Source organism: Grus americana, chromosome 21 (assembly GCF_028858705.1).
Source record: "Grus americana isolate bGruAme1 chromosome 21, bGruAme1.mat, whole genome shotgun sequence".
Classification (NCBI taxonomy): Eukaryota; Metazoa; Chordata; class Aves; order Gruiformes; family Gruidae; genus Grus; species Grus americana.
The window spans coordinates 8,571,270-8,597,217 of NC_072872.1; the positions used below are offsets into that span (position 1 = coordinate 8,571,270).

Genomic DNA, 25,948 nt, shown 5'->3' on the forward strand with positions numbered 1-25,948 from the left:
AGCCGCGGCATCGCTCTGCAGCCACGCTGCCGCCCCCCCCGCTGCTCAGCTCTGTTCTAGCGGCTGGAAAAGGCAGAGCTACCGTCCGCACTCGCTCAACAAATTTATTAAATAAGCGCAACAAAAGTAACTTAAGTGTTTAACATAGTGCCTTTTTCTCTTTAAATGACAGCGATAAAATCTCTAGGATTTAAACACCTTATCTGCCTCTCCAAAATCTATATAAAAGCTCTCGCAGGGCAGCGGGATCCAAGCAGTCGCTGGAGGTTCGGTGAACTCCTGCTCGCAGGGACACCAGCTGCTCAAGTCGTCTCTGCAGCTAGGATGGATGAAAACAACATGGTTGACATTCGGGTACAGAGATGGGATGGATAAAAGCCCATGAGCTGGGCACCACACAGTCTGCTCTTTCTTTAATAATGGTGTACCACTGTTGCCGATTGAGGTTTTCCAGGCCAACGCTTTGGAGAACTCCTTTCCGTTAGCCAGAACTGCACCGGCATGACATGTTTGCTCTGGAACATTTCGCTCGAGACTTCATCGCACAGGAACAAACTTGGCTGTTTTTCACACCAGTGTTTGTTTTGCCACTGCAGAAAACACAGGTTGTTTATTAAGTGAAATGAAGCAGCCCAGTGAAATCACTCTTTAAAAATTACATTGGTGGTACTACTATGCTCAAAGACGGTCCTTTCACATTCAAAAAAATTCCCATTTTCTCACTTCTAAGGTATTTGCAATCCATACCATCGAGTAATTAATATTACCTTTATACCTCACTCGAGAAGTCTAAGGATATCCAGCAATCTCAGTGAACATTTTGCACTCTACAATATTTAAATGATTTCTTTAAAATGTCGCTAAAGAGCTGTTCTGGATTTGAACAAAAATTACAAAGCCCTGAGATGCAAAGTGGGGTGCCCTTGCCTATGCGTTTGTCTTCTAAAAGCCACTGGACAAAGGCTCCATGATGTGCTTCTCCTGCTCCTTAGGTAGGGACGGTGGGTGGGAAGGGCAGGGAAGAGGCAGGAATCTCCAGCCCGAGATTCTGCAGTGAAAAAGCTGCAGAGGGTTACGGTACAGTTCCCGTTCTCGAATAGGAACATGTGTCGCTAAACTAGAAAAAAAAAAATATATATGTTAATATATATATTCCTAATGTATGTATATTTATTGATATATATATTTGGAAGAGGTAAAGAAACCATTTATATAAAAACTTTCAAAATACAAGCATGCCAATCTACCTGCAAAATTCACGAGCTTGTAGACAGGCTGCACAAAAACTATAAAACCCACCTATGAGAAAACCAGTGCTGTATATGCAAAACTGGACTGCAAATTGGCTCCGTGGGAGCAAAAAACTAAAACTTCTGTTACCACAAACATTCTTGTACCCGTGGGTACGTCAACGAGGGACCAGTTAATTCTATCCTGGGAAACAACGGCCCCCGTGGTACAAGTGGAAGTGTCAGGATTATTGCTTTAGGTACAAAGCTTCATCCATTGGGTCCTCACAGAATTTGTTCTCTTTGAAGCTATGAAATGCTCCCATGCTGTAGTCTATGGATGTTTATTTTAATCAAGATCTAACTAGAGAAACTCAGTATCAGAGCTGGATTTAGAAGCAAGCTGAAAGTACGCTGAAGCAGTAAAAAAAGGTCTAAATTTATGAATTTGAGCTTTTCAGAGCCCCGCTAAGCTGTTCTCATTTTCTTTAAGGGGGCATTTCTTGGGGATGTATTTCAGAATTTCCTCTGAGATTTTAAAGCAAAACTTGAATTTTTACAGTAGCTCCATCGATACACACTCTTATTACGTACCAAACACTTGCAGTTTTGCTTAACCCTCCTGTCAGGTGGACTGATAAGGCACTTATTGCCAACATACCAACATCATCGTCACATCACATGAACCTGCGCGACTACAACATGCCTCTTTTGCTCACTGTACATCCGCTATTACTTTCAGCAAGTTCTAAAGTCAATTTTGGCAGAAAACTATCAGCAATATATTCTGCGATTATTACATTGGTCAGGTGATGACATCAGCAAACACAGGTATGACTTCCCAAGCTTTCAGAACGTCTCATTGCAAACAAGCGTCACACAAGAACAAATGCCTGTCTGCTCTGTCCGTCCAGAAAGTGCAGTACAACTTCTGCTTGGCAGGTTTCTTGCTCTTCCCAAAAAGAAAGGCAAAACACAACTGACCGTGGCTTTTGGATCTGGATCTCAAACCCAGAGTGTTGGAACCACAGCCCCGGAGTAATCCCCTAACAGGGCAGAGCCTTTGCGCCGACTGCGAGAGCAGCTACGCTGTGTGGCCACGTCAGCTCCACACTCATGGAGGAGTTTTTTTAATATGAGGCACTGGCCAAAGCCCAGTGCCCGGCCATCCTGGTGCCATGCAGGGAACACAGCAGGCTGGATCGGCCCCAGAACACACGCGTACCTCTAACATGCACATTTCTAGGAGAAAGCCACAGCGCCGCACAGACAGCTAGCACAAGTTATCAGGCCAGGCGAGTACTGCTCAAGGCTGATAAACAGCCCCAAGCAGTCAAACGAGAAAGATGATATGAGTTGCCCAAGATTTTTAAGTAGCTATTATCAACTCTATGCCCAGTTATTAAGGCAAAGGAAAGAATACTTGTCCTGTCATTGCTTTGAGTATGTTTTGCCAGGGCTTTTATTTGGGCCCCCTCTTGGGGTTGGGATCTTGCTTCCTATAGAGGGAGGTCGGGCTTTTGCTCCTGAAGGACCTGGCTTCCTTAAACGCTGGCCACCTATTTTGCCTGTGAAGAGAAAATACAGATCATTATTGCAAGCACCTCTAGTCCCACTCTTGTATTTTTTCTCCCATTTTGATTCTCAAGATATATTAAGTCTGAATGACTGATACGAGCAACTCAAAGTTGGCAGGCACCAGTCTGAGGCGCGTCTCTCACCAGGAGTGGTAGGACTACGTGGTCAGGGTTCCTTCCCCATCCCTAGGAAATTGCTCTGGAGCTTTAGCTGTATCCAGGCAGGATTTAAGTTCCTTCTATGTTTCCAAAGTCTAAGCAGCAGCAAACTAACTAGCATTCTCCTTAGCAAGCAGAAGCAGCAAAGCTGAAGACAGACATACAGACAGATGTGATTGTAGGTCCAGTTCAAGACTGGAAAGTGTGGAGTGTAACGGCCTTCCCTTACGACAGCTGAAAGAGACAACTGAACAGAACTTTCCAGAAGTAGATGTGAAATGCAGGTATCAGGCAGAGGAGGTCAACTCTGGCAGCGACCTGAACGTGCCACAGACTAAAGAACTCTGAAAACAGTCTGAAGGAGGAAAGGTTTTGGATGTTACCGGCCAAAACAGTTCTGGTGCTGCAGGTGGTGAAAAGAGCTTGTTTGTTTAACTTCTGTGTTCAGGAAAGAGAAGGATTTTGCATGTGCTTCATAAAAAAAGACAACTGTTAAAAAAACCACCTGACATCAGCATCAATTTCTCTTTGCTGGTAAAGAAGCTGCAGAATCATAAATTCTGCCTAGCTCCTGGTCGGAATTGAAAAGGAAAAGCACTACACAGCACTAACTATTCAATTCATCTTCTAATTAGGATTAGATTAGCATCCTCTGATTGGACATCAAAAGCTAAATCAGGCTCTCGGTTCTCTGCATCAGCGTTCAGGACCTTTCCAGAAAGTTAACTGTTTAGTATCAGCGCTGACTGTGCCAGTCACGGTCATACCATAATGCAGCAAAACCTCTGAACCGATCAAAGATGGCAGTTTCCCTGATGAACCGCGCTAATGCCCTCATTTCCAAATTGCTGTTATTGAACAGGTTTGAGAATTTGCTCCCTCAGTATACTAGACTGCAGTCTACGGCAGCACCAGAAATATCACTGTGGTTACACAAATGCAAAAGACCTGATGAACACATAAGGAAGAGCCAGCTTGCTCTCCAGGATGAAATACTTAAGTAAAGGCAACATAGTAAAACCCATAATCATCGTTATTGTAAAATAGCATCTTACCAGGCTGCACCAGAAGAGTTTTATTTATGGTGGATAACCTCCGTTGGTTCATTTTACAGCCATCGTTGCCTATTAGGTGAGACTTCCAGGCCTACAGTCAATTAAAAAGAAGCGATATTACAAAAGTGGCAAAATTAGCCCAGTTTTTATCTCGTCACTAAGTATGCACACACTTTTTAAAAGATGGGGAAAATGACAGCTGTATATGCTTCATGGCATACCATTTTAATCTGCTTGCTCGTAAAAGCACAAACATCTTATGACTTAGTAAGTGGAATAGAAATTAATATATCCATTTCTTAAATGTAACTTACAAGGTAGATCGCAAGAAAAACAATCCCAGTCAGATGCTAGAAATTAAAAATGAGTGACGTTCCATTTGTTTTTTAAACTTTCTTCATTAACAACTGAGTTCAAATCAGGAAAAAAACAATATAGAAATAACATGGAAAAATCTTTTTATCTATACGTATTTTAAACTGAAAAAGCATGGGCATCACTACAAGGCTATGATAATAGTTAAAAGTGCTGAGCAACCTGAAGGAGCAGGAGCTGCCATTACAAGAAAACATGAGAGCCTCTTCAAACTAGACGCTATGTGAAGTCTCTCACTCGTAAGAATCATCTGGGCAGAAGCAAGAAAAAAACCTAAAGATCCCCAAATCCAGACACCACATACATTTCTCAGCAAGCGTTTCAGACTCGGTTACAATATGCAGGAGGAGAAAGACTGACACCCAATAGCCCGCAGCCCTGTGGTTCCCATATACACCTTTGAGGATAAACGACCCAGGTTTCAGCATGGTCCCTGGAGTGTGGGACAGCGGTTACAGACCCTGGCAAGAATCCAGGTAATTTCTTAAGTCACTGGGTGTAAGCCAGCATTGGAAGAGGACACAAATTCGGTCCAGTGACATAACAAAATCAGACCAGCCTAGCAGGCAGTCTTACCTCCTCTCCCGGGGAAAAGTTGTCATGGCACAATGGACAATGGTTTGCCACGTTTTCTGGTTTGGCAGCTGAAATGATTAGAAAAAGAATGTAAGAATGGCAAAGAAAGGCTGAGTTCAAATCCAAGACGAGAAGTTGCACAACAACCCTGTGGCTAAACCAGCTCCCACCCTATTATCACTAACTGCTCTCAAAGAAGTCCCGCGTTTAATCATCTACATAGAGACAGGATCAAAAGGAACGACAGGGTTTAATCCACAAGGATGCGTTAGAGCCTGTCTGTTCTCCTCACTTGTCCTCCCTGCAGGCATTCATAGAAGCGAAGCACTTCAAGCACTGGGAGACTCAGGCACTTATTCCAGAAGTGTTCCTTCCTGAGAGTTTACTTACTCCACAGCGCAGTACCTAAACAGCAGTGGTCTGACTTGCCCAAAAGACACAGGATCTGCAAGTCTGACTGACTTGACTTTTGAAGTTCAACCTTCCTGTTCAAAACTACTCACGATTGCAAGTCTTGCTCTTAATATGTGTGGGCAAGTCTTCTTTTGGAATGGCCTCGCTGCATCGTTGACATTTCCCAAAGCTGTCCTTCTTATCACAGTCAGTCAACAAGTGCTCTGTCAGGCTCGCTATTTCCACCACCTGCAACACAGCAAGAGGCAGCCCTGAAGATCTGCACTGTAACTGAGTAAGGACAGTACTGAAAAACACGCTTCTGTGGGTTATGGAAGTGAAATCTCACTTTCCAAAGTGACAAAAGGCAAATGAAATTCTAGTCCAGTTATTAATACTGCTGCTATAATATAATGCTGCTCTTTTCAAGAGGCACTACCCGAGATCACACGGTTGCGTTCAGAATTCATCTACCTTCACGCTGAATATCTTATAGCGCCCTAAAACCAGAGTAACAGCAGTTAATGTCTTGTAGTAGCTCTAGAAAGTTTACGTCTCACCTGTTTGCAGTGCTGACATCTGGTTAACATAGGACAGTGTTTCCAGTAATGGAGATCCAATCCTTCCTCTGTGAAGGATTTGTCCCGTTCACCACAAAAAATACATAAGCTAGGGAAAAAAATACAAGCATCAGTAACATTGCAGAATGAAATGGATGATCCTCGTTTCTCCTGTTAGAAACTGTTCTGAAAAATAGCTAACATTTTGGCGCAGCTGATTTTCCCTATATAGCACTGACCTTAGGATAGGGCACAAACAGACGCTATGATGTAATTCATGGTAAATGCACCTAGAAAGCACTTGTTCACCTAGAACGAGATAATTCCACAAAGCTCTGAGAACAGCTCACTGAAAACGACTTTCATGGCCCCAGAATTTTCAAATGCGTTTCTCTATGCTCTTATCCTGCAGTACGCATGAAAGCTTTGCCTTATTTTATACTGGCAGTTGAACATGAAACTGTGGCAATTTCATACCCCACGAGCAACTACTCAGAAAACAAGTTCAAGGTCACGCTGAGAACTTAAAACTTCAACATCTAGGATTGCCTGCTGAGATTTCCAAATCTGTTAGATTTTCTTTTTCATTGTTTAAATGCTGAAGGTATTAGCTGCGATCCACTGGAGAAATATTATCATTATCAGCCTGCAGGTTATATCAAGCTGCTCATCTAACTTACTTATCCAAGTAATCTGCAACAGAAGAATGGTCATCTGGAATCTCTGCTGCTGCAGGCTGGGGGCTTTCTTTTATCTGGTAACCTGAAAAAAGAGAACAATTAAATCCAAGATCACATTTTAATTAGTTTTTGTGCAGGCCTAGAAATACTGCTTCTCCAGACCTTAACGGCAAAGAACCTAACAGGAGAACACTGCTGCCATATCGGTAACCAAGGACTGAAAGACAACAGACCCGAAGGCAGTTAGGAAACTAGTGCTTTAGTGATCCACAACCAACATATTTTAGTGATTATTTTTACATGTAGTAGAGGATCTGCCTCAGGCTGGGGAGAAATCTAAAGCAGTTCCAAGCCAAGGCTTACTAATTTCTTGTGAGAAATTAACCAGTTAGCTGATGATCCCTTTCATGAACTTACAGCAGGCTGAGACTCAGCCAATCCGAAGCGCTCTGGCATGTTTTTCACTGAGATAATTCAATAATCTGTTAAGCATCTACAGTGTTTCAAAGACATCCTGAAATACCTCTACGCTTCTTAATACTATTTGAAACTACCTACCTTGATTCTTTGGCTTCTGAAAACCAGATTCTTTCTCCTATCGAATAAAGAAATTGAAGTCAGAAATGTCCTTAAGGACTGCGATGCTTGCCAGGGAGAAAGTGAGCAGATTATATCCTGATTTGTCTCTGGAATTAAAAGCTTAGAAGCAGAGCTGATGCATTACAACGTTCCTGCCTCTGGTCCTACAGCAATCTCTCAGGCCTTGAGGCAGCAACCTTCTGCAGATGGAGAACAGCCTGGATGGAGAACTCCCTGGCTTTGGGTTAGCTCACTACCTTTCGCATCTAAGACTGACTGGGAGCACAGCACAGCATGCTTCCAGAGGGCCCTGACGCACTCAGTGCAGTTCCCATACACTAGACGGTACAGAAACACTTAGACTGTGGAAACACTCAAAATTACCATACAACAGACAAAGCTGCTATAGAAAAGAATCCAAATTTTATACTATGTTAGGAAAAATAAACCCCCAAATTTTAAGCTGGACTGCTGAGAGTGAAAGTCAGGTAGTATATGTCATGGAGTCTCTCTTTTTTTTTTTTTTTTTTTTTTAGTTTATAACAAGACAACAGCAATGTTCATTATCTAGGCGTGCAATACCTGAGGAAAAAAGTATTAAAAAAAAAAAGTCAAACCCAAACCACCCTAACCTTTCCTGCTTGAACTTCTGCTTGCATCTCCTTTAGAGCTGCCAGCTGACCTTGCAGAACTTTTATTTCCTCCTTCTTCTGTTTCTCTGCTTCTTCTGTTGCTGCCTTTCTCTGTGCCTGTCAAGAAAGACTCTTTCAATCACAAAAGTTTTTGAACCATCTGTCATATAGAAGAGACTGCAAAACACATCAGCTGATGCGTACAGATTCCTCTGTACGAACCTGGGAGACACACAGAGCATTTCCTCTGGGCACGCTGTTTCCAGGGCCAGGCAGCATGAAATAGTACACGTGTCTTTTCCAAAAGGATTGTGTATTATTTCAGAATTGTGGATTATCTCTGTATTCATTGTAGGCAGTATTTGTGAGTCTACGTAATAAACTGAACATCAGCTTTTTACACCTCATGTTAACATCACACCTTAAGATGCTCTGCGACGTGTGTCATTCAGCATCTAATCTAGGTATGAAATCAGGACATTGCTCGGTTGAATGCAATGTTTAAAGTATGTTCTACAATCTTATTACGTACCCTAATTTCAGCTTCAGAAAGTTTACCATCTATTTTAGTAAATCCATCAAAGAGTGTTTTATAGAGAACAGTCTTGCGAATGCTTGCATCATCTGGAGGAAGATATTCCAGTATAGCAGCCTTGTGCTTCCTGTACATATTGAAGATAATCCGCAGCGCTACATCACGAACTTCACAAACTCTGTGTTCCAAAGCGCCCACTGCAAACTGGAAATAATAATAATAAAAAACCCTATGCCTCTTTTCCCACATGGGTTCTAAAGACTTGTTCATTAGTCTAAGACAATCCTTTCACTGCAGTGGGAGAAATCTTCACGTAGACAGGTTTTTGCAAACACTTTTTGACCTAGTGATTCTTTTTCCCCCCTATTGGCATCTTGCTCCCTCATAAGGTGTGCTGTCACCTCCAAGATGCTCAAGCACTCCAAAACAGACAGACAAGCCCTATTAAAACAACAACAGAAAAAGCTTCAGGTGCTGTGAACTCAGACTCCTACCTTCATGATGTTGCCGATGGTAAACCCAGAGTTTTCGGTTCCCATCTCTTTCAAGAGGCTTTCCACTAATTCCACTTGACTCATTGCCAGATGTGTTGGGGAGTTTGGTTTTAATGGTTGAACCAAATGAACTGGAACAATCTGAAGAGGTTTAACTTCACTACACAGTGCCATTTCCTGTAAACATACAGAGAGTCCGTGTGTGCGTAGGAATGCTACATGAGGAAAATTAACATCTTTGCAAAGTAGGGTTATGCTAAGTTACTTAGAACAAGTTCAGTAAAATGAAATAGGCCTCCCACAAGAAGTAGCTGCATATTTCTTCCTTCAGCAGCCAGAAGTTACTTGCAAGGTTTTAAAAAGAAGATTATACAGATGTTTGGTCTTGCTTTTGGCATCAGAGAGAAATTGATAAAATCTTAGACAGTCTCAGATGAGCAAGCCTTACAGAACTGGCTTGTAAGGAGGATTTCAAGAATTCCATCCTACACTGAACTACCTGAGGAGAAGCTAGATAAGAAGTGCCACAAAGGCTGCAAAGTCTTGACGTTGCATCAAGATGGATTTCAAGAGTGGTTCAGAAGACGTACGCCATCTTATTTCTCATTCTATCTCACAAATAACTTTAAGGGCTGAATTCTGCTGTTATTCAAAGCTCACTGCTTATTTCTTGATGGGCAGCAGAACATTTACTAGCCCAAAGCAGCCCTCTGCCCAGTTGCTGTCCACTGGTGGACACTCCAGCAGAGGATGGGGGCCTGCAGCCCCTCGTCCTGAGGGCTAGATGCAGTTGTCGCTGGGTCAGCCTGTCCGTTTTGGACGTGCTGCTTTCTAGAAACACGTGGCACCTTCCCTAGAGAACTGCTTTTTCAGACAGGGTATCATCTATTAGCAGCGATACAAAATAAACATGTTTTCCTTCTCTCCAGGCCATGTCCTGTCTATGAAAATACATTTGTAACCATGTCTCATTTCCTTTCTCATTCAATCACAAAATCTATTATAAACATGCCAAGCAGTAGTAGTAAAGTAATCCGTCACCTTTGGGGTTGTAGCGACACACCAGAACGCTTCACACAATAACCCAGTTAACATTCTAAGTACGACTACAGTGAAAGAAAAGTCTTTTCCCTCCACGTGTGGATGTAAGCAAGAATAAGTAACTCAGAGCCAGTGACTCACTCCACTCCACTCCTGGGACTGAATTAACACATTTTCACACAGAATCACCATTCTTTCCTCCAAATTCTACTGGAAAATAGAGCCTGTAATCCTCTAGCAGCAGTTCACAGCTGCTCTTTGTCAATGCTGACCAAGGAATGGAGTGTGTCCTTTTAAAGGGGCATCTTTTTTATGCTTTGGCGTAGCTGACTGTCAAAAGATGACTGTCAAAAATGCAATCAAATTGCAACAGTCTGAGCATTACGCTGCGCTTTCTTGCTCGCATCCCTGTAGACCACTTCCAACCAAGAAAAACACAAGAGTGACACCATTCTTGCATCTGCAGCAGCAGGCATCTCCCTACACTGTCCCCCCAACAAAGGTGACGATACCCTGCTAGAAAACACACTGCAAAGATACTAAGTTGGTGCTACTTTGCCTTCCCTATAAGGCGGAACCCTTTATGGCAGCAAACTCTGGACATGAAGTCAAGTCTGACTAGATGTTCTCCACTTGCAAATGCAAATCTCCACTCTTAATGCAAATCAAACTGTAATTTGAGGAAAAGCACCTACCTGAATAAAGTTAGAAGCCACAAGGCGAAGACGGGATGAAGAGTCTCCTGTTCTAGAAAGCAGATTTGGAAGTGTTTTTTCCACACAATGAGAAGTTTCTAGTTTTCCTAGTTTATGCTTTGGTATATATTGGCTAATGATCATTTTTAAAAGTTTCAGGGAAGCTTGAAAAACCTAGGTCAAAAAGAAAAAGGAAATACTTAACAAAACTACCACACAGATCCTTGTTGTCAGACAAGATGGTAAAATCTTGTCTGTAGTTTGAAAGAACAACAGCAACAGGAAACTCAAAATACAGTAACACTCTTAAGGGGAGCCACTTCGGGTAGCCCTCTTCCAGAAAGCGTATCGCTAGGGCTTAGGTGAGAGGCTTCAGGATTTGTTTTATAAAGAGTAACACAGCTCTTGATTTTTTTCTTTTCTTGTTGTTTAAGGCTTATTTAAAGCCTATGTCTCCTTAGGCTAACTGTAATCTCTCAAGATGGAAACCAAAAGTAACTTCATTGCTGTATTTCAACTTAAAAAAAAGGCAAAAAAAAAAAAAAAGGCAAAAAAAAAAAGGCTGAACCACACTACGCAGATACTGCGTCAGTAGTTGTTTCTCAAGCACATCACTCAGCCCAGGGCAGGATTTCCCATGCTGCTGAATGCCTGATAGCGCCCAGCCCTTCAACCTGACTAAGAGCTGACATTTCACTGGGTTTGCGGTTTGCATTTGGTTTTGTGGGGTTTTTTTAAAACTTAGTCAAAAGTAGTTTTACAAACTATTTGTTTAAATTATTTAAAGCGTGTCAACCACGTGGTTCTACAATTTTTGCTATTTGTTCTTCACTGAGCATTTCTTATCAAACATATCACAACTTACTGAAGACACTATGTCTTTGATGGCTCTCCTTACAAGAAAAATGGCAGCCCTCAGCATGTTCTTTAAATCGTCCTTCGGAGTGTTTACTGATGTCTCCATCAGCTTCTTATATACAGCCAGTAATGCATCTTCGCGATACGACCACGTTTTGGAATATGCTCCTGAAACCTGAACGCAGAACAAGTTTCTCTCTTAAAAGGTCAATGCTGAATTCAACATTTATTCAACATGTACATACAGAAACAGCCTCAAAAGCACATATGAACTTAAGCGTGAAATCCCCAGATGATTGCTACAGGAATGTGGCCTTTACTAAGAGGTGCTTCTGCACATATTTTGGAAAAACAATGAGTAAAATGGATCAATCATCAATGGTCAGACTCACAGAACCATTTCAGACACAGTAATGGTTTCCCTCCCTACAAAAGACCACTCACAGTGGCAAGTTACAGGTATTCTGCTCAGGTCCGTAGCCTAAAGCAGTCTAATGGACACTATCTGCTTAACAGCTCGTCAAGTAATCAATCATAACAGCTACAGCATCACCTCAATGTTGAAAACAGGCACCCATGTATCCAAGGCCAAATTTCCATCTCAGATTTTGAAGTAACAGCTCTGAACACATAAAAGCCGTATCAGTAGGTCTTTGCTGACAGAGCGCATATCAAATCAACTCAACACAGATCACAATAATCTATGCATTTATTTCGCTGCTCTTTACCAAAGCTTCTCCAAAAACTTCAATAGCAGGGCTGGCCTCCCTCAGTGCCTTCTCAGTCAACGGCTCTGGTTCCCCAGTAATGCCACCGCTTGGAGTATCGTTGATCTCCTCTTCAGTCCTCTCCGGCTCAAGGTACGGAATTGCTTCATCAGACTGTTTACAGGCAGCTGGAAGAGGTCTCTCATCATAAGGTAAAAATTCAACCTAACAGAGAAGACAAATTTGCCATTCTAGAAATGACTTCAATGGGAAGTTGTTTCACCACTAACTGGATTCCTCTCAATGCATTTTTTTCCCCCCTGTCAAAGCAGTATCGCCTGACAATTAAGTACAGGTGTTGCAGTTCCCCTAACAACAGCATGAAGAAATGGAATCAGTGCCTCTGAATAAAACTTATTCTTGACTATAGAATAAGACACACACAAAACGCCTTTTGTGGAAGCACATGCATCCACAGAAGAAGTCACTTGTTGATAGGAAGCCAGCAAGTCATAAAGCCTTATTTGTTAAATTAGTTTAAGTCAACATCCTGTTAAGAGAGAACACTACTGCTACTAGAGGCGATGCAAGTCTTCCCTAACATTGCCAAAAGCTGGAGCAGCAAAACCTAAAGATCAGGCTAACTAGAAACCATGGTTTTCTTCCGCTCTCACTGTAGGGTGACAGTGAGACTCTTACCCTACAACCACATTCCAGCAAATTTGCTTGCTGCTGTGGCCATCAGTGGAGCAAGCAGAATTCAGCTTCCATTCTACTGGCTGCGTGCCCCCTGATTAGTCATTGAGTATCTATTTCCTTCTGTTCACCTGTTTGTAAAGCAGGTATAATCCCTTTCTGCCTCAATTGCAATAAACATTTGTGAAAGCTTCCAAAGAAATTCAGGAAAGAGAAAGACCAATGCCAATGATACAATAGGCACTGCTCAGTAACACAGCTGATTTCAGATAGCATACAAGCCATGAGAATAACCACAAGAGACCTTTTTGTTTTGGAAGGCTGAATACAAGATCATTTTCTCCCACAGATTTCTGCAGTAGCAGAGGTACTGTACTCACGTTTCCTCTGAGAAACACTTCCCCAGAGGTTGTGGGATGAGTCACGGAAGGAGGAGGGGATCGATGGGGAACAATAGGCTCAGCACAAGTGAGATCCACGGACTTCTCTTCCAGTGAAGGCTGTGCTCTCCACGGCGCTCTTTTTTGCCGTTCTCTGTGCTCACAAGGAGGTGAATTTGCAGCTTTTGTGTGCTGAGGATTGTCAGTATAAATCAGAGACTCCACAGGCAATTCAGGTGGTTTTCGAATCTGAGCAAGGGAAAGAGAGTTTGTAAAGCAAGGCCAACAATGTACTAAAATCACAGTTAATACAGCTGCAACCCTGACAGTCAAGATTCTGCTGCCTTCAAGTAAATACCGGACCTCGCTCACAGACATGTAACCATTTCCACTGGGTGCAGCTTTATGAAACAACTGGATAATAATTCTACGTGGATGTGTGTGTGTGTGGAGAGATTATAGCTTCCTGTTCTGAGAACAACATAAAACTGTATTTTCTCATGTGAATTCTGTATGTTTAGCCATGAGGTTTAACAGCAAAAGCTTCTTATACCCCTTCAAAATATGAGAAAGTACCCTATGAATCTACATTGGGTAGCCCTGAAATTATGCAAAACATTCAGGATTCTAATGTCACTTGCTTGAGACCACAGCACTTTCATGTAATTTATGGAAAACTAAGCATGTTCGTAACATGCCACATGCAAGCCTTCAGTTAGGGAAATCCACAATCCAAACAGAAAACTTCAAATCCTTATGTAATTGTCACAAAATACCTGTGTGACAACTCCTACTCCCTGAACTTACTGTGGCTGCTCTGCCAGTTCTACTTATGACACGATAAAGCCTCCTGAATGGGAATAAGAGCACCCACCATCAGCTCTGCATCCAGAAGGTCGTGGAGCTCCAGCTGCTGATATACCTTCAGGCGGTATGCTTCCATTTGCTGTTTCTTCTTCTTAGCAAGATCATAATCCTCTCTCTCTACAGCATAGCGCTTCTCCACCTCATACCGTCCAAGCCGCTCTCCTACCTAGAAGACAGTATAACAAGCTAGCTTGGAATCACATTACTGTGCACATGCCTATGTTTCAGTCTTTCCAGCCAAGTTGTTAAATCGAGCTCTCAGATTTTAAAATTACTATTTTGAAAATACACTGGAAATCATCATGATTCCATATGAACACGAAGGTCCCTGGTGGACCACTGGAACATTGTTCGGCTTAAGAAACAGTCTTTCAATGATACCTTTTGCAAGTCTGCAATAGCTTGTTTGAGTTTCTTGGCGTAATCGTAGCGTTCATGACGGACAGCTTCACGCTTCATCTCATCCAGCCTACGTATTATCTGAGCAACTTCTGGATCCTGGTACATGTCAAAAGCCAAATCATCCAGAGGTGAAATGGAGTCAGGTTTCCTGAAGATACAAAATGAATAAAACAAACTTTCAGGTAACCCAAAATGGATGAGGCTGAGCATACCTCTTCTCTTTTCACTAGCAGGGAGCTAGCAAAATCTAGAAGCTGAGAACTACTTTAGACTGAGTAGACATTTTGCCAAGGTATGTGCAAAAGAACATCCTTACCCATGGTAAGTTCCATCTAAGGCAGGATCATCTGATTTAATTCCTAAGTAGTGGTCTATCAGCTTCTCTCTCGAAGGCTTTGTAGGGGGGGGGGAAAGAAAAAAGGTATCTTAATGCACATTCATCAACATCAAGCATGCATTCGGGACAGAAATCCTGTCTGGCCACAATCAACAGAAGCTATGCAACTTATAGTCCTTATGTTTTGGAGCATATTGAAACAAGAGGACTTGGAGAGGCTGAAAATGCAAACGTTCCAATTGATAATGTCTTATTTTTGTACCCACAAATTACGGTCAACTTTTGAGAGCTTCCTTGCTTTGAGATAACATTAAAAAATAACAAATCAATTTGTGGCAGCTTTGCTACAGCACAAAACTGTAGCAGAAGAAAGATGCATTCCATTACCCTAAGAACCCTGTAACTGAACACGCATAGCAACAGTAAAAAGACAGGGATGCTTCGCACTTACAGTGTTACTGCTGTCATTACTGTAGTCTGCTGGGTCTCCAATAATGTTTATAGCTACTAGGGCAACCTGGGATAGATTTAAAGAAAACATAAATGTGTAAGGTCATTACTTTTTCTGTATCTTATGAAAGCTGAAACAAAATAAATGAACAACAGAAAAAAAAGACCTGTGGTCTCCAGGGTGGCATGGAAGCAAAGCAAAGTACTAAGTGCTAAATGTACTTCACGCTTCCTTAAAAATGTGTTACCGTATCTACAGACCACATTTAGAGTCATCAGTTGTTCCCTTTTCTGGGATGGAAGTGAAAAGAGCCGCTGCAGAACTGAGGCAGGTATCATCGTTTTCTCTGTCAGGATGGCTATACGAGCCCTCCACTTCATGCTGCATCAGATCCTAGAGACTAAGAGCGGCTTTGGAGCAACCGCAACACTGTTCCCAGAGGAAGTACTTGGTCTTTGGCACAGAGCCTGCTGCGTAGTCTAAAACTCAGAATGGAAGGCAGTGATGGAATGTGCGCTTGACTCATTTGTTCTGGATACGTTGTGTGCGCTTGGTCATGACTCCAAGTCACTTAAAACCTCTTATTTGTATTTTCAGTTTTAAAAGAAACCAAAAATAAATCCAGGAGCTTTCAAGCAACATTTTTAGCTTCTACAAATCAAGGGAGCAGATTTCTATGCCTCTTCTGCACTACTGAAACTTCACCTAGCTTATTGAGTACGGACTCCCAACTTACCTGACTGTATAAGTTGTATTTATTGACATAATTTTTATGGAAAATCAGCTTCAGATACTGGCCAACTGCATCCATATACACAGATTTTAACTCTCGCGCTTTGAAATCCGTCTTTTCATTGTCCGAGAGAGGGACATAACTGAGAAGGAAAATGTAACAAGTAAGCAGGAGAAATTTACAACTACGCAGCTGTATTTTTGCTCCTCGGGTTAGAACTTGAATAAGGTTTAAAACTCCTTCATAACCGAAACAACGTGTGCTGTCATCTGACAAGAGTGTTCATCTGCATCACGCCTCTCACGCCTACGTCTTCAGCTTTTGTTACAGATCTAAGCAAGCGTGGAACCTCTTTACTGCCTGCAGCACAGCGTAGCGATGCTGCATGCAAAGCATAATGAATATTATTTCCTCCTGAGGCCTTTCTGATTCAGGTAATAAAACCATTTTTTACTTACCCTAGTCGGTGAAACCTCTCTGACTGATAAGGAGCAAAGTATTCAGGCAAGCTTTCGCTGATGTAGAACTCAATTTTGCTTGAAATCATGTACTGGTGAGCAAGCAACTGCAGCTTTCGTATTCGACATCTCTCCACCAACTGCAGAACAATTTCCTGGGGATACTGACAGAGTCTGAAAACACAAACGATTTTGGAATCGACTTTTTAAAGTGAAGCACTTCCAACTTGAGTAACATTTAATTATGAAACTTTCCAAAGCTGTTATAGCTTAATTCATACAGCTTAATTAGCATTGCAAATATTGTAAAAAGAAACCGAGGAGTAGAGTAGAAACACTCTTCGCTTTACCGCATGCATGTGGATGTTAAAGTGCCCCACACCTATCCAGAAGGTGTGCTGAGAATTTTTAACACTAAGCCAAAGTAGTTGCAAACTCCAAGATAACTGACAAGAACAAAAATAGTTCCCTTTTTTCTTTTAAAGGACTTTATTTAAATGCAACGCTATGCCTTTAGGTGGCAACAAGGTGCTTCTTTTCCCCAGGATAAGCATTCCATGGGACTACCATAACTTTTTGGGATTTATAATCAGTTTAGTCTGGGATGCTGTAAACTACTCTGACCACACATGGTAGATCTCCCACTCACTTTAAACTCAGCGTTGCAGAACTATGCCCGCCCCCCGCTCGCAGTACCTGGGCGATCGCCAGCCGTTCACTGTCGGTGCATGCACCATCAGCTCTTTCGCGCTGAAGCCATCTTCGTGTCCCGATGAACTAACAACTATAAACCCGATCTTGTGTGGCATCCTGCAGGAGCGAGCTAGTCAAAGCAATGATGTTTCAGGCTTAAGCTAATCCCTGGAAGGACAATAAAAGAACACTGAAACACTACAGACAAAGAATTAAATCCTGTGGCCCATCAAGTCAGGAGACGATGACTGCAATCTAAATTTCCTTTCATTAATAAACCATAAACTGCACCATATTCTTATGCTGAGTGTTTTATTGGTACTTAGTGAAATGACAGATTAGCTAACGTGCATAGCACTTTGCCAATTAACTCAATTAAATCTGCTAATCCAAGATGGAGCTTAAAACTCGAGTTCCAAACGTGCGACCCGTACCATCCTGTATGCTTGAGCCGAAGGCAAAAAAACCAAACAACCAAGAACAGGGTGAAGTTTCCCAAAACCCGCTAGCGCCGTTTCACAGCGACGCACACCCCGAGGCCGCTGACAGGGACGGCGGCAGGGAAGCAACGACAGGCAGGACAAGCGCCAAAGGCCACCGCTACCCCCCGGCCCGTAGTGATATTAAGGTACTCGTTTCGCCCTCCTCCCTCCTTTCCCCAGCCCCAGCCGCTTCGCCGTAGGAGGGGCGGCAGGTCGAGGCGGGCCCCGCAGGCCCCGGAGGGGTCACGGCGCTGCTGGGGGAACGGCGGGGCGGCGGACAAAGCTGCCCTACACGGCGGCGGCCTGGCGGGTACCTCGGGAGAGGCTCGCCGGGCCGGAGGGGAGACGGGAGGAAGGGAGGAGAGGGGAAGCGACCGGGCCCCACTTGCCTGGCTGCGGCCCCATTGCCGGGTCTCATGGCAACGCCGCGCCGGCCTTCGCGCATGCGCGCCCGCCCGAGCTGACCCTCGCGGCGCATGCGCGCAGTGGCGGCGGGAGCGGGGCGGCAGCATGTCGGAGGCGCTGCGGGCTTTCCGGCTGCGCGGGTGCGGCAGCCCGCAGAAGTTCGGCGTGGCGGCCGGGAGCCTGCGCGGGCTGCTGCGGAAGGGCTGCCGGCTGCTGCAGGTGCGGGCCGGGGGCTGCGGCGCGGGGCCGCGGGCTCGCCCGTCCGCCCGTCTCACCCGCCCGGGGGGCAGGTTCCCTTGCCAGGCAGCCGCCTCTGCCTCTACGAGGACGGGACGGAGCTGACCGAGAGCTACTTCCGCGCCCTGCCGCCGCAGACGGAGCTGGTGCTGCTGGGCCCCGGAGAGACCTGGCGGGGCTGTGAGTGCGCCGGGGCCGGGCGGGGGGAGCGGGAGCGGGGGGAACAACCGGCGGTGGAGCAGCGGCCGGGCCCGGACGCGGCCCTTCAAGCCGGCGCCCCTCGCCCGTCGCAGGTGCCAGCGACATCGGGCGGTTCCTGGCTGCCTTCTGCGACCAGGGAGACGCCGTGGTGGAGGCTGCTCGGAAGCTGCTCTCGGACGAGCGGGCCCCGCGGAGGCAGAAGCTGCTGGCGGATCTCATCCACAACCTGCACGGAAACATCCCGGCCGAGGACAAGAAGGACGACGAGAAATGGTTTGAAGGTCCGTCTGTCTGTCTGTCGCTCGCAGGGAGCTGCACAGGGGCACCAGGCCCCGCTCCGCTGCCGCTCTCGCTGTTGTGCAAGTAGTGTAACACGCGGGGAGTCCTGGCTGCTGTCACCAGGTACCTGGTCAGGGCAGTTGTTACTGCTGATGTCAACGTGCAGTTTTAAGTTTCATTCAAATATAGGCATATTTCCAATCAGAAAATGGTAAAAAAGCAAGGTTCCCTATTCTATCCAAGATCGCTCTGGAATACGTTTTTCTCCGTTAACGTAGGTCTGCATTTACACTCTTTTAACAATTTGCTAACAGTACATTGGTAATGCGCGCGTATCGGCCAGCTAACCATTCTTGATGTTTTCTTTATGCTTTTTTTGCAAGTTCCCCCTCCTGTTCCCAAGTCATTGTTGCAGTTCTTCCTAAACAATTCCATTTTCTTTTCACAATCTCTTAGTCTTCTGTATATGCACATTAACGAGAAATGCTTAGCAACTATAATATCAGCTACTGCTCTCCTAGGAGATGCTCTGCTTGGTCCTTTTTAGTGCTAAGAGCAGGGTAGTCTTGAACCAGTAAAATGAAAAAGGGAAAGAAAACACATACATGCATAGTGAGTTTGTGAAAAGAAGGGATACGTTCCCAGCTCGGCAGAAGCGCAGCCCTGGAAGTACAAAGTTACACCACCATCTAACTCCCTTTAGGTGTAGAGTCTCGTTTTAAGAACAAGTCAAGCTACATGCGATACAGTTGTGAAAGCAGAATACGAAGCTACATGAAAGAGGTAAAAGTTTCTGTTGAAGTAACTTATTTTTAAGCTGCTAGTAAACGTAATTCTGTCACCACCTATATTTAAAATGCTTTTACAGTGTGACATACTGATGGTAGAAAAAAGCCTTGGGCTGCTACAGGCACCACGGAATGACTGTTGGGTTCCCCCCCCCTTCTAGGTTAGTAGTTTTATTTCAAACGTTCATCCTACGGCAAGAGATGCATATAAAGGGATAATCGACCTGATGTCCGACAAACTGAGATCTGTGAAATACAACGGCTGCTACTTTGACAGAAGAGAGGAGGCGGCAGCCCGCCTGTGCACTGCGGAGGGCTGGTTCTCTTGCCAGGTGAGTTCAGCCCTTCCTGAAGTGGAGTCTCAGTTCTAGCCAGCAGCGGCCCGACTCACAGCGACACCGGAGGAAAGCAGCTGCTACGCAGAGCCTCGTGTAGTGCAGTGTCTGGTTTGGCGGTGTGAGGTCAGCACAGCGTGCGTGATCTATCTGTGGTTCCTTACAGCACTGGGTGGTGAGCAGCACCTCTCATGGCAGCCCTCCTGTTTTACAGGGACCTTTCGACAGAGATGAGTGCCCATGCAAGCATTCTATCAACCCCTACAGTAACAGGGAAAGCAGAATCCTCTTCAGTACCTGGAATCTCGATCACATGTACGTACAACGCACTAACCCCAACTTACCTGTTTCATGCCCCAAGTTACCCCCCCACTGCGCAGTTGGCTCCGCTGTGAATAGTGTGTTGTGATACAAGATGCTTGGATTCTGTTTCTGTAACGTAAAATCCTAAAGATGGATTATAACGCTGTCTCGTTAGCTGCTTGGCTTCCGGTCTGATTCCCTTTGTATGGAAATGTACCCCTTCTCACCACGTTACCCTTTGTGAAGGCTCCTCTGGCAGAAACCCTCAGACCCATTTCAGGCATTGTGCGCTCGGGAAGCAAACAGGATTTGCTAAGCTCATTTCCTATGAAAAAAAATGAATTCTTTCACCATCACTAGGTTTACAATTTTAAGTTCTGCCTCGCTCTGAAAGGAAGCTGGAGACTTGATTATTATGACAAAAGTTTTGATGGCAATATTGTTTTCTCTTTTGTGTACTGCAGAATAGAGAAGAAACGTGCCGTTGTCCCAGAACTGGCAGAAGCTGTCAAAACACGAGATGGAAGAGAAGTGAACTGGGAATACTTCTATCAGCTGCTGTTTACTGTGGATAATTTAAAGCTCGTACATATTGCTTGCCATAAGAAAACCAATCATAATCTCAGCTGCGACAAAGCTAAAATTTACAGAAAAAGGAAGCAAAACCACAAGATTTCATAGTGCTGTCTCTGGAAGTGACTTCTGCTCTTTTCAAAATCATGTCACGCGGTATCATTCTTAAATAGCTCTGGTTTCTTACACAAAAACTTATTCAGGAGTCCCTGGCAAAAGGGACTTGCTAAGTAATTCAACCACAGTCTCACCACACAGCCATTCGTATTGTGCCTAATTCTGCTCTCCCGCTTTCTCTCTCACTGCACGCCTGCCTTCGATCACGCTGTGTAAGTGCACTTAATACAGCCGAGTCAGCGTACGGCAATGGGGCCAGAGGCCGATGCCGGCCCCACGATCTCTTGCCACGACAAACATAGGCCCACAGCTCAGAAGTGAAACTTGGGCAAAACCTTTCTTAAAAACTGACCTGAGAAGACCTGTGGATTCCCTTTTCTCTGACTGTTAAGCCAAACAAAGGATACCTGAGAAGAATGAGTTTGCTCTGTGCCTTTTCCAGGCAGACAACTGCGGTATTTCAGGTACGCCAAAGGGCAAGCAGTGAGAGAGCTGCCAGCTCTTCATACCAAAAGACCTGAACTCATCCACGGCTGCTCTGTTTGCTGAGGTTTTAGACGTGTGTCTCCTAGAAGGAAGAGCAAGGCTGTGGCAAATCTTTGCTCTTCCCACCTCTGTTCTTTGTCATCTTTGCCAGAGATTTCCCTCCCCTTTCAAACAATTTCTGCCTTTCCAGCTTGTGTTTGCTTCAGGCAAGACAAGCAACGTTACTGTATGATAATCATGTTTACCTGCTGCTTTAGAGATTATTGCTTTTGTAGAACACTTCCTACCTCAGGTAACAAATACAAATAAGATCAATTCTTACTTGATTTTTTTTAAGTATCAGCTGATAGCAACTGAACTTTCAGGGACTGTCAGTGTAAACAATGTGAATTTTTTCTAAATAAAAAACCTACCACCATCTGTCTCTGTGTGTATGTGGAGGCAGAGGTGCACAAGCAGTTAATCAGGTGTAACATGGCCAGGCTAGAAAAACACACTACACTGTTTTGACATCACAGCTAAGATTCTGATGACAGACATGATGTCATTTGCATAGTACGCTTCCCACAAACCAAAAATCGCCATTGTGCACAGTGCTGAAACTAAACCAAGTATCTGTGTGTGAAGACACCTTTGCTAGAGAGAGACAATAGCAAATACAGCATTGAAGGGAAGCTGGGAGAGCTACTTCAAGATGGAGTTGTGCTGAAAGCTGTGAATAATGCCATTAAAAAATTAGATTTTTCTGTTACAGAATTAGAGTTAAAAGGAGCCCAGAAATGTCGTTGATGGAAACAATGCATCAGCTGGAGTGGAAATGTGAATAAATTATCATGTCATGCATATACAATTTGTTTGGCTTACAACTTTTGAATGTTTAACAGGCTATAGCTGTAGAAATTAATATTTATTTAAACCATCTGCTGATAACATTTTCTGTATAGTTTTAGAAACGTAGAAGAAACTATTTATAACCGTAAAGATCTGGAAACTTATTGCATAATCCAACTTTCAAAGAAGTCTTATCATAAACATCAGGTGAGCTAACAGTTCCTAAAATCACCTGAGGTGGCTCATTATTTTCTAAAAATGCAGGCCACATTTGGGAGGGTGAGTTGGTTCTGGTTTCGATGCAAGCGATGCAACACAACATGCACAGAGGCCGGTGTCCCTCTGTGCTGGCAGTCAGCCGGCTGCTGCAATGGCAGACGGCGCAGAATGAAAAGAAAAAGGACCTTCCTCTAACATGGTTTTCTTGGCTATTTTTAAAAAATGGGCAAGACCAAATCTTCACCCTAGATAAGGGCTCAAATTTCTGAAAAAGCAGTAAGAACTTCTGTTTTCCCTGGGTTTTTTCCTAAATATTAGTGATAAAGTGATAACTTACACTTTTATTTCCAAATCACTGGACATTCAATCTTTGCCCCAGATAACTGTGGGAGCATACTGCATCTGCCAATTCCAGAAAAACAAACTCTACCAGTTCTCTGTCTGAGAAAAGGCAAACAGACACCTTATGTTAGCAATGCAGCCAGCCATCATTATGTGGCTGCAAAGGAAAAGAATAAAGATTTCGTTTGTTTACAGTTTGTTGTTAGCATCCTCTTCATCCTCCTCCTCCTCTTCCTTTGCAATGAAATGGAGCCTCCTGAATTCTCGCCTGCTCATCGTCGTGCTTGGGAGTACCACTGCTGGAAGATCCTTTAAGAAAAAGATAAAATCATTATGGGAAGTCTGTTGTGGCAAACCTTGCCATCAGTTCACACGCTTCCACATCCGACGTGCGGCACCAACGCACACCTCTTCACTAAGAAGCAGTGGCACAAACCCATAGCTAAAGCAGAGCAGCTTTGTGGGAGCTTGCCTGAACCAGGCCCAGCTCACGGCGTTCCTTCTGCAGGCTTGAGAAGGATTCAGACAGGGTGAAGTGCTCCACAAACAAATCCTTGCTATTCCTCATGAAACGCCCCAAAGAAGGCGGTGTTGTTTGCCCAAAGTTATACAATGTTAACGGCAGACCTGGAATGTGAATTTAAAGTTCTGGCCCCCAATCAGCCCAAAAGCAGAACTGGCCAGAAACCAGTTTCCATTCCAAAGAATTACAATAAAGAACCAATGACCAAGGAAAAACTGTTTTGACAGAATAAGACTGCATCTCCATAATCCAGCTACTGATGAGTAAAAATAGCTACCTTATGGTACTGGATTAAACAACCGAAATAAGATTTTATATCTGAGATTAACTTAGCTGGGCAATTAATTTAATCTCTGATTGAGACAATTCTATCTAGGGAACAGGGATATGACTCCAGATGTCTCCCAATACTGGTCAAGTCTGCCTATGATTTTGTTTGAAGATGTGAGAGTGAAGTGGAAGAGAGCTGAGGCTCTGCAGCGTGAACAGACTGTCACCATCTCACCTGGATAAACTCGCCATCTCCAAAGAACCGGTCCACTGGCATTGGCTGGTTGCTGTCTTCATCCAAGAAAGCACTATTGTCCGGTTGTATCGGCCTCTTTGGGAGATCTCTGTCTGACAGTACGCTCTCACAGCTGCTCTCCTCTTCACTGCAGACATGATTGTGCAGATTGTCATCACTGTCCATTTCTGATGAAGCACTGCTTGATTTCGCTGTACCTGGCTTGGTGACATTAAGCTCCTTTTCCTGGTTGTCTTCATTAGTCTCTGGAATGCTTTCACCTTTTTTCTGTTTAATGATATTGCAGTCTCCTGGATCCTCTGAACGTGGATCCCCATCAGCTGTTTTAGGCGTTTCCCCCAGTGCAGCAAGGTTTCCACTTCCACAGATAAGTCCTCGTTCTGATTTTCCTAGACTGGGTTTTTCACATTTTAATCTCTTTGAAGGTCGTCTCTCAGCTGCTTTGTGTGAAGAAGGCTGTAAGAAAAAAGATAAGATCCTAAAGCTCACTTGAAAGAAATGAAATCACCAGATCTCTTTAGTTGCAAGGCTGGATATGGAACGAGGCGAGCAGCACCTTGATCCAAAGCTGCATCACTAAGAAAAACAATTAGTAGAAAGCATATGTGAAAAGAAGAAAAGGGCAGCACATAACTTACACTACCCATAACGTGCAGTCCAGCACCAGCAGAAAGCTACTCCTCAAAGCATGAACTAGCACCGTGCAGGGCTAATCACCGCTTCCGAATTTCCCTAGGGAAGCTGTAGATGGCAATTACCACAGCCAAAGGGACTACCGCCCCTTGCTAGCAGCACCGCACAGCGCTAACAGCCAGCCACCCCCTTGAACCGGCAGGAACCCAAATCTGGCCCCCTGCACCCGAATACAACCCTGCGCCGCACACCTCCACCCAGGCCTCTAGCGAAGTGGCGGGGAGATAGCAAAGGCGGCGAATTTCCCTAAGCTCTCCGGGTGATTCCCTCAGGGTGAAGCTCAGTTTGTGGCTGTCACTATCTGCACCCCAATGCCGTCCTGCCGGCCCCACGGCCGCCCCGGGCCCCGTCCCTCCTACCAGGCTCGGCGTCCGGGGGCCGCCCCGCTGCTGGCGGCGGGCCGGCGTTCCCCCCGCGGGCTGAGCGGAGGCGGATGCCGGGCGCCCGCCCTCCGGGGAGCCCTTCGCACAGCGCCCGGGAGGCCGCCGCCGCCGCCGCCCCGGGAGAGCCGGGCCGCGGGGCTCCGTGCGGCTCCGGCCCCGCGCTCCGCCCGCCGCCATCTTGGGGAGGGCCCAAGAGCCCGCGCTCGCCATCTTGTGGAGCCGCTCGCCTTAGTGGCACCGGGCCGCGCCCTCGCCTCTCTGCCGGGGTACCGGGCGGGCAGGTGGCTCCTCCGGCCGAAACGGCGGGAGCGGTGGTGGGGCGAGACGGGGCCTGGGCGGAGAGCCCACCTCAGGGCCTGCTGCAAGCAGGGCGGCCAGCCCGGGCCCATCACGCAGGCCCAGACCCCGGACTTGGCCCACAGGCAGCGTTGCATTACGTTAAAATGAGCTTTAGCAAAGGGGAACTTGCCTCCAGATCTCCCCGGTAGGCTGCTGTCTGGGGAAAAAAACTAACAAATTCTGCCTGGTGGCTGCATCGGTTATAAATGTTGCAGATCTTTTGCTTCCCGTTGTGTCTTCCTTCTGGAGCAGTGCTTGCTCCTGTTAGAAGATGGGCGGTCGGGGAGTTATTATTCAGTTATGCCTCTCAGTTCATCGCCACAGCCCTCGGGGAGCAAATTATGTCAGTAACTCAAATCCCTCTTTAACTTCAAGGCCTCTGACGATAGCAGATGAATTTCTGGCTAGCAAAGCAGCCCGACACCTAGATTTAAGTATGTAATTATCTTCACTTGTTTTATTGGGGGAGGTGAAGTAGCACGTGTGCCCATTGCAAGAAATTGTGGGTACAATGTGCCCTGCCGGTCCCTGCCAGAGGAGGGACGGCAGCGTCCGCCGCAATGGAGCCCAGGGGCTCCATCCATTACACTAAACCACAGCTCGCTCTTCACTTAATTCGGGGCTTGGGGGACGCTGTGGGGATTTTTATAATTCTGTCCGGCTGAGGCCAGAGGACCGTGTTTCGTTACAGCAGCCTTTAATGTACTGCAAGTCTCAGTGGTTT

At 45.0% G+C, this 25,948-nt stretch overlaps 3 protein-coding genes across 8 annotated transcripts; 1 reads left to right on the top strand and 2 right to left on the bottom strand.

The window, feature by feature from the left end:
- Nucleotides 1-134: 134 nt before the first annotated feature.
- CEP104 (centrosomal protein 104) lies at nt 135-17,417 on the bottom strand. Of its 4 annotated transcripts, none has more exons than XR_008580097.1 (22): nt 17,166-17,416; nt 16,470-16,643; nt 16,015-16,153; nt 15,279-15,344; nt 14,807-14,883; nt 14,470-14,638; nt 14,096-14,254; nt 13,222-13,470; nt 12,167-12,370; nt 11,446-11,613; nt 10,581-10,754; nt 8,845-9,021; nt 8,348-8,554; nt 7,816-7,932; nt 7,163-7,199; nt 6,605-6,686; nt 5,925-6,033; nt 5,475-5,613; nt 4,972-5,039; nt 4,021-4,111; nt 429-2,797; nt 135-319 (listed from the first exon to the last, which is right to left on the bottom strand). XR_008580097.1 is itself a non-coding variant. In XM_054849628.1 (22 exons), the coding sequence occupies exons 1-21, from the start codon at nt 17,276-17,278 to the stop codon at nt 2,661-2,663; spliced, it is 2,856 nt and encodes a 951-aa protein (XP_054705603.1). In that variant the 5' UTR covers nt 17,279-17,417; the 3' UTR covers nt 135-1,117; nt 2,653-2,660. The 4 variants fall into 4 exon arrangements, 3 of the variants coding, with proteins under 3 accessions (XP_054705603.1, XP_054705604.1, XP_054705605.1); XM_054849628.1 differs by having other exon boundaries at nt 135-1,117; nt 2,653-2,797; nt 17,166-17,417; XM_054849629.1 differs by having other exon boundaries at nt 135-590; nt 2,653-2,797.
- A 645-nt stretch (nt 17,418-18,062) lies between these two features.
- DFFB (DNA fragmentation factor subunit beta) lies at nt 18,063-21,786 on the top strand. 3 transcript variants are annotated; one of them, XM_054849645.1, is made up of 7 exons: nt 18,073-18,268; nt 18,340-18,466; nt 18,580-18,768; nt 19,470-19,549; nt 19,716-19,886; nt 20,104-20,204; nt 20,657-21,786. In XM_054849645.1, the coding sequence occupies exons 1-7, from the start codon at nt 18,155-18,157 to the stop codon at nt 20,871-20,873; spliced, it is 999 nt and encodes a 332-aa protein (XP_054705620.1). In that variant the 5' UTR covers nt 18,073-18,154; the 3' UTR covers nt 20,874-21,786. The 3 variants fall into 3 exon arrangements, 2 of the variants coding, with proteins under 2 accessions (XP_054705619.1, XP_054705620.1); XR_008580099.1 differs by having other exon boundaries at nt 18,063-18,466; nt 19,716-20,015; nt 20,657-20,694; XM_054849644.1 differs by having other exon boundaries at nt 18,072-18,466.
- Nucleotides 21,787-21,939: 153 nt separating this feature from the next.
- Nucleotides 21,940-25,134, bottom strand: C21H1orf174 (chromosome 21 C1orf174 homolog). The gene is made up of 3 exons (XM_054849646.1): nt 24,862-25,134; nt 23,789-24,265; nt 21,940-23,069 (listed from the first exon to the last, which is right to left on the bottom strand). The coding sequence occupies exons 1-3, from the start codon at nt 25,093-25,095 to the stop codon at nt 22,950-22,952; spliced, it is 831 nt and encodes a 276-aa protein (XP_054705621.1). The 5' UTR covers nt 25,096-25,134; the 3' UTR covers nt 21,940-22,949.
- Between the last annotated feature and the right edge of the window lie 814 nt (nt 25,135-25,948).